We start from the raw sequence: 8745 nt of genomic DNA on the forward strand, positions 1-8745 counted from the left end.
TTTTAGAAAAAATCACTCTGCATACGGAGTAAATTCGGGATTTGTTTTTCAGCGTCATGATCTCGGAGTGATCTAAAATTTTTTTTTAAACTCGCATTTCGTCAGTCGAAATTTAAATCGTAGAATGATCGTACTAGACGCTGAAAACGTAAATTCGGCCTTTCAAGACGTAAATAGCCGTAAAAACGTATTTTAGACGTAGTTGACGTACAAAAACGTAAATAAGACTTTCATTATCGTAAATACACCCTTTCTAAATTTGCAATACAAAAATTAAACTTTATCGGAAAAATTTCGTTGCCAAAAAAAGATCTCGCAGCCAGAAGACGAGAAATAAAAATTTTCAGCAGCTTTTGGAAAATATTTTGGACCTTGCAAGAAATACCTCTTTGAGTCTCTATCCTTTCTTAATTAGCTTACGAGCCATTAGCAGAGTTATCTCCTACAAGATCCAAAATGTTTTTCAATAGCTGCTGAAAATTTAAATTTCGCATCTTCTGGCTGCTAGATAAGTTTTTTTGGCAATGAAATGTTTCTATTTACGTCTTTAAAGGTTGAATTTACGTTTTTAACATCTAGTACGTTCATTCTACGATTTAAATTTCAACTCATGCCCGATTCGGACTTTGAATATTAAAATAAATTCCTCTTTGGAAGGGATTTTACTCCGAGGAGATAAAATAAATAGACAGTCATCCGCTTCGCATTCATTCTGGATTTATTCCGGGTACACTCCGCAATTTTTTCACAGTCTATAATTGATAAACAAATTTAATTAAAATAAAAATTATAATATACATCATTAATATACACTTTATCATAATTATCAGATAAGAATTATTTTAATCAATATTTATTTATAAAATAATTATGTGTAATTATTAATAATGATTAATAGTTTATAAATAACTCTTCTTCTGTTGTAATTTAAAGACGGATAGTATTTAACCATAAAATTAAAGAAATTCTAATGAGGTTAAAGTTCAAATAAATAATATAATTGTGAATGCTCTCTTGATATGAATCGACGTAATTTTAAACTCGACATAATATCAAATATCAGATATAAGTTCATCAGCTACGATACAAATCGAATGTTCTATGATTACATTACTTGCGATACTTGGATATGTAACTTCATTGGTATGTTTCATGGTATGGAGACAAATCATTTTTATTTTATCCCTGTTTTTTTTTTTTTTTTTTTTTTTCGTTTATTTTTTTAACCCTTTGAAACAGTCGCACGGTGTATCTATCAACCGGTTTGTCACGACATTGATATCGACGTGGTCTTGTGTCCCTGCGGACAAAAAATAAAACTCCTTACGCCGGTGAATGTTACGTTTTCAATCTTTTAAGACAGTTTGTGGTACTCGATAATTAGATCAAATTCCTAAAATTTTTTTTTCTTTTTTTATCTTTAAAAAATCGTTTATGAACCCTCGCGGAAAAATTATTTCAGATATGAATATCAAGTTTTAACTTACTATTTTTTAATCAATTTTATGCAGGACTATATATATATCAATTATCAAATTATGTTATTAGTACATCATACATGGAAAATAATCTTTATAAAAAATTTAATATCAGTGGAATTTTACATTATTTTGCAATGCGTATTTATTACCATCGTATATTTTATTTTATCAATATACAAATAATTTTTAATGAGAGATTTTCGTACATAAAATTTATTATATTTAATGATACATATATTTTTATTATTTTTTTATAGTATATATGAAAACAAAAAATAGAAAATTTATAAAATTTTTATTTAGGTATATTTTAATAAATATATATTCACTTACATATATTTCATCATAATATTACATAAAATTAAATTTTAGTAAAAAAAGAAAACAAAAAACAACTTTTCTACTTTTTAAAAAATTTTTACTTCGATGTTCTGCGGAGTGTTTTTGAATAGAGGGCAAGAAACGCCAAAAACCGGAAAGTTATGATAAGAACAACAAGACCGGTGATATCAACCCAAAAATCTTTCTGTAAAAAAGAAAAAAAAATATGATAGTAGTGATTATGAGAGGAAACTAAGAAAATGAATATTTAATGAAGTGGAATAACCACAAACCTCATCAAAGTTGTATGTTTGCAGAACCATAAGACCACTTTTAGGGCAAGTTGCGTTACTCCGTGTGCAAGCAATCGTTTCAACCTCAGACCACTGGTTTATTAGAAGTGCCTCGTTACCATAACGAAACCATGAGAGAAATGAGAACCACTCAAAGTATGATGGTACAGATCTGATAATAACAATTGATGAATGAACAATTTAAATAATAAATAAATTTTTACAATACAGTCAGACCTCGTTATAAGACTATCATTCTGTGTTCTTTATAAACCAGGATAGTTTGAGAGAGAAACTCATAGTTTTATAATGAGGTCCTACTGTAATAATTAAATTATACAATTAACATACGCGGTGTTTAAGAAAAAACCTCCGAAAAGTAAAAATGGAATAATAACTGGTGGTCCAATTGATAAAGCCATTGAAATATTGGTACTTACACAAGAAATGAAGTATCCTAAAAATGAATAAACAATTAATTTGTCAATGTTATTGATAAAATTCTTCATTTAGTAATCGATTTGAGCCACAGTTGTGTGTCTATTCATTCGCGGCTATGGAAATATAATATTCATGATCCATGTAACTCTATCAAGTGAGAATAAATATAATATAATCCTACTCATTTCGAATATCGGATTCACGTAGTATGTTCTTAATAAAACATTATTTTTATTTATCGAGAAAAAAAAACCAATAAAAAAATGTAATGAATATTTCAGTCATTTTATACTACTGGTTATAAACTGCCGTGTAAAGTAAAATGAGCTACTGATCAAAACTCGATTTTTCTCCTTGAACAAAATCTTTTGTAAACTAAAAAATATATATTTTATTTTATTTATATACCAAAGGAAGTAGCAACATTAGCTACAAGTGTCATAACACCAGCTGTTATCAAAAAGTGATCAACTCCTGGATATAATCCAATCAATGGGTAAACAATTGACGTAAATAGCAATGGTACAGCTATAAAAATAGGTGCTTCTGCTAGTGTTTTACAAATAAAATATATTTCAGTCCTATACATTCCGTTACGATGTTCGCGTAAGAATATAGGAAGTTCTGCACAGAAAACCTAGAACAAAAAAAAAAAAAATTAAACAAATTTTTTTACACGCTGTAAAAAATTTGCGAAGTGACCGTGGATTAAATCGGGAGTGAATGACTGCAGTGTAAAAAATTGGGAGTGATTACGGATTTTAATTTAGTCTGAATTCACTCCGTCACTCGGAGTTCCGGAATTAAAAAAAAAAATTTTCCCATACGGAGTAAATAGGGAGTTTCCTTTTTCAGATGAGTAATTTCAGACTGATCTGGATTTCATTTAAATCCGCATTCATTCCGATTCGGAGTTGTAATATTAAAATGAACTCTTTTTAAGAGTAAATTTCATTACGAGAGGATTAGATAAATAAACAGTCATTCGTTCCGCATTCACTGGATTTACTCAACGTTCACTCCGCTAATTTTTTACAGTGTATGGATTTATTAAAACTTCTTAAATAAATTTACTCCGAAGAGGAGAGTTTATTTTAATACTAAACTCTGGTTCGGAGTCAAATTTACTCTCTAAAGGGGGTAAATTTTGAATATTAACTCCGAATTGGACTGAATATGAATAAAATCCAGACCATTCCGAAATCCGCTAAAAACACGAACTCTCTATTTACTCCGTATGCGGAGTGATTTTTTTTTAACTCCGGAACTTCGAGTGACGGAGTGAATTTTGATTTAAATGAAATCCGTAATCACTTCGAATTCACTCATGATTTTTTACAGTGAATCAATAATTAATAATGATCTATAAATAAAATAATTACCGTAATTACTGCAAAAACATTTTGAAAAGTCATATTTGTAAGAAAAATAAATAGTGCACCATTAATATTCATTACACCGTCTTGATCTAATTTTTGGCCGTAATAAATGATTCCAATTAAAAGTGAAACCATCTGAAATAAATATTATTGTTATTTGTAATATATATTTAGTTCAGTTTATAAGAGAGAGCGGATGAATAGAAATGAACTTACTAGAGTTTGAAGCAGCCGTACTTTAATAAGAATAGGTTCTTTGATAACAGATAACCACGATCGCCATAAAACGGCTCGAAATTGTTCACACCAAGACGCTTTGAATGGTGATCTATTGTTATTTTTTTTCTTATTAGACTTTGCAAGCTTCAATGAATCTTGAAATTCACCCTGAATATTTTCAGCCTCAAGTGCTATTTTCATTCCATTATCACTCCGTTGGAATGTATCACACACAGTATTTATTGTATGCCTACATTCAACTTCTCGTCCCGCAACTACCGCTAAAACCTGAACAAAATAATCTGCGGGATTGTAATTACTTGGACATACAGCTCCCATACTAAAAAATAAAAATCCAAATTATTTTTTAATTTATCAAAATATTAAAAATAACAATATTATTTTTAATTGGTCATTAATTAATTTACGATTTAAAAAATGTAAAAGCTTGTTCAGCGGTCCCCATAAAAGCCACTCGTCCCTCTGCCATCAGTAATATTCTATCAAAAAGAGCAAATAGTTCAGAAGACGGTTGATGGAGAGTAGCAATTATTGTTTTGCCTTGTGCTAGAAAAGTTATATTACATTTTTAACTGAAATATTGTAGAATTAGTAACATTATTATGTTTATTAATGTTTGTTTACCAGCTAGCGCTTTCAAAACAGACACCACTTGATGAGCCATAAAAGAATCAAGACCTGATGTAGGTTCATCGCAAAACATTAACGGTGGATTTGTAAGAACTTCAGACGCAAAAGAAAGCCGTTTCATTTCTCCACCTGAGAGACCTTTTACTCTCCCAGGTACTCCAATAATGGTCTTTCGGCACTTTGTCAAGGCAAGCTATTTTAAATAATTACATTAAATTTATTACTTTTATTTTAATTTTAAATTTAATAAGATTTTTTTTTTTTTTTATAAATAATTGATAAGATTAATTTATTTACTTCCGATATAACATCATTAACCCTCTCAACTCTTTGTTTATAGGGTATATGCCGATCCATTCGCACCATTGCTTGAAACAGAAGGTGCTCTTCAACAGTTAAAGTCCCGACAAATAAATCATCTTGCTGTACGTATGCAGTCCTTGATGTAAGCACTCTTGATGTCACTCTCCGACCATTTGCAGCCATCGTTCCTGACACCGTAATACCTCCACCGGATCTAAAGGTCAGTGCATTTAGTAGTGTCGTTTTCCCAGCTCCAGATGATCCCATTATTACTAGTAATTCACCTGGATATGCTACTCCTGATACTAAAAAACGTTAAATTATTTATTTTAAAAAATAATTTTTATCAATAAAATTTAAATACTCCTGGTTAATTTATCAATTTTAATATCATCACTTATATATTCGTAATATTTTTAAATTGAAGCATTCCTACTCCTTAAAAAATCGAAAAAGCTCGACTTTTTTCTACAACCCAAATAGCACAGAGACAACTTTAAGATGTCTTTTAAAAAAACAATACAAATTTTTGTTGTCTCAAAGTCAATTTTTTTTTTTTTTTTTTTTTTTGTAAATAAGACATACATGTTGGTCCCATGGGACTTCCCAAGTAGCACACTTGCCTTTGTGACATCTATAAAATATCAGTTTTTAGGCTATTTTTTGATATATCGATGATACCAATATGTTAATAAAACAATCAGAAATTTATGTCATTGAAAAAGTATCTACTTAAAAGACTTGACACAAGTGACGACAAAAAAGTTAATTACAAATAGTGGTAAAATAAGTCATCTAAACAATTTTTTAATTGACATAAGACAAGAAAAACAATACAAATTTTCTCTGTCTCCGGAACAAACATTCGCATGTATTATTTATACCAAAAAAGGTGACTTTGAGACAAAAAAAATTTGTCTTGTGCTTCTAAAAGACATTTTAAAATTGTATCTGTGCTACTTGGGAATTGGGAAACTGAAAATTTAAATTCAATTTTTCGAATTGTTATTTTTTTCCAAATCGTATTTGTTTATAAACGTCAGAATAACTGTAAGTCATTTAAATTATCAAATTTACCAGTCAGATTTACTCTCGTCTGAAATCGTCTTGTTTCATCCTTTGCCACACAATATACTATTACTTTATAAATATAAAAAATTTAATATATTATTTAAATTAATCATTGGTATTTATTGACATAAATGTTAAGTATTTAAATATAATAACACGTTTTAAAATAAAATAATTTAATGAATAAAAACTCTTATTAAATAACTAACGCAAACCAAAGAAATAACGTTTGACACGCTGTAAAAAATTAGCGAAGTAAATCCAGAGATGATGATTGTTTATTTATTTAATCCCCTCGAAGTGAAATTCACTCTTAAAATATGTGTTTTTTAAATATTAAAACTCCGAATCAGAGTGAGTGCAGATTAAAATAAAATCTAGATCACTCCGAAATCACTCAGCTGAAAAATCAAACTCCCTATATTTACTCCTTCTGCAGAGTGATTTTTTTAAACTCCGAAACTCCGAGTGACGGAGTAAATTCGAATTTAAAAGAAATCCGTAATCACTCTGGATTCATTCTCAATTTTTTACAGGACAATTTTAAGTTTTTCATGATAATATTAAGGATTAAAATAATCATTGAAATCTCTAGATATTATTTTTCATTTCGTAAGATCCATAAATCTATTTTTTTTTCTTTTGTACTTACCATCCTTCAATATATGTTTCTGTTCGACGGGTTTTCTTCTGCGATAAAAACGATCCCAAGCTCGAGTATTTCGTGCCGTACAGTACACATTTACATCACTCCATGTATATGTAATTTTATCCGAACAATCCAGTATAACTTCAACTTCTGTTCTTGAAGAAACCACTGGATCCATTCGTAATATATTTTCAATAGTTTTACCATAAGTTTCGACTTGTTGATTTCCATTACAGCCCCGCTATCAAAAAAAAAAAATTTTTTTTAAAACAATTGTATAGCTTACATTAACATAGTAAGTTAATGCTTATTAGCATTCGTCACATGATTATTGTCATAAAGAAAATATATGATATCATTGAGTAAATGCATTAATATTATCTTTATGCAAGTATATATATTATATACATATCGATACGCTCTCGTTATAAATGAATCCATATTATTAGTTTAATTATTGAAAGATGAGTAATTGTAAGTTACGTAACTTATTATCGGCGTCTGACATTTTTAATTAAAAATTTTTTATTTTTATTTTAAAACATGTATTAAATTTTTTCTACCAAAAAACAATATCATTATTTTATTATTTTAATCCCTGTAGGGTTCTCGATTTCTTCGGGAAGCCGTTCCTGTTTTCATGACAATACGGCTTCCATGAATTTATTTTAAAGGGACCCTTTTTTATTATTAATGAATATTAACTTACTTATTTTTTTAACATTTAATACTTTTTTTTTCTTTACACTGTAAAAAATTAGCGGAGTGAACGTGTAATAAATCCGGAGTGAAATTTATTCCAAAGGGGAGTTTATTTTAATAGTGAAATTTTGGTTCGGAGTGAATGCAGATTTAAACAAAATCCAAATCACTCAGCTGAAAATACAGACTATTTACTCCGTATGCGTATTAAAATAAAAATAAAATCCGTAATCACTTTAAATTCACTCCCAATTTTTTACAGTGTAAATGACTTAAAAATAAATAAATAACTAAATACTTACATATGCAACTGCATCATATGTTCGAGGTACTGAACTAGTAGTTGCTGTTGAATCGGCTTTAATTAACGGTTGATTTTCTTCTGTCTTAGTCATTTTTATACTATTAAAACCAAACAAATAATTATTTTCTTTTTTAAATATAATACTTTTTTAACTAATTTTCTCATTAATTATTTAAATTATCTGTTTATTTTCTCTGTACATTATTCAGTACAGAATACCACGACACTTGGATTTAAATAACACAATTATTCGCGTGATTGTTCTTTATGTTGATATTTATAGAGAAGTCGATTTTTTAACAATAGTTGAACTCATTACTTTTAATCAATATATGATAATTATAATAATAATGATAAACCTTAATTAAATGAGTTTATTTTCAAAATAAAAACTTTTCGTTAAGTTTATCAAAGTATTCTGATACGTAAGAAAAAATATCGTTTTAATACAGAGAATATACTTTTTTTTCTTCTTTTTTTTTATTTGATAATCAGCCGAGACAAATTAAAGTCAAAGTGCGTTATTAAACAAATTTTTATGAAAGATTAATAATTAAATGTAAGACAACACTTTTAAGTCTACAGCATCACTAATCGTCTTATTGTACCGCGGATATTGTTATCTACGTTTTACAAAAAGTTATCTTAAACAAAAAAAAAAAAAAAAAAAAAAAAACAATGATAAAATAATTTCGAGAAATTCGATAGATTTTTAACATTCATCAAAATTCAAAAATTTATTTAAATATTTTACTTTGTTTGAAAAAAAAAAATCAATTTTTTTTTCTATAGAAATTTTTAAACTATTATTAAATTTTTGTTTTTTTTTTAATTTTGTAACGTTGAATAAAATTGACGTTTCACGACGAACGATCGCGTACTGACTGAATACTGAGCTACTGTCCAAGTTTGTACGGTGTTACAAGCAACG

General features: G+C 28.2%; 1 protein-coding gene across 1 annotated transcript; it reads right to left on the bottom strand.

Moving 5' to 3' along the window:
• Positions 1 to 1756: 1756 nt before the first annotated feature.
• Positions 1757 to 8686, bottom strand: LOC103576069 (protein white). The gene is made up of 12 exons (XM_008556098.2): positions 8569 to 8686; positions 7813 to 7912; positions 6812 to 7049; positions 5083 to 5393; positions 4780 to 4978; positions 4563 to 4701; positions 4132 to 4474; positions 3919 to 4050; positions 2945 to 3173; positions 2447 to 2552; positions 2096 to 2267; positions 1757 to 2007 (listed from the first exon to the last, which is right to left on the bottom strand). The coding sequence occupies exons 2-12, from the start codon at positions 7903 to 7905 to the stop codon at positions 1900 to 1902; spliced, it is 2070 nt and encodes a 689-aa protein (XP_008554320.1). The 5' UTR covers positions 7906 to 7912; positions 8569 to 8686; the 3' UTR covers positions 1757 to 1899.
• Between the last annotated feature and the right edge of the window lie 59 nt (positions 8687 to 8745).

This window comes from Microplitis demolitor, chromosome 3 (genome assembly GCF_026212275.2).
Source record: "Microplitis demolitor isolate Queensland-Clemson2020A chromosome 3, iyMicDemo2.1a, whole genome shotgun sequence".
Taxonomy (NCBI): domain Eukaryota; kingdom Metazoa; phylum Arthropoda; class Insecta; order Hymenoptera; family Braconidae; genus Microplitis; species Microplitis demolitor.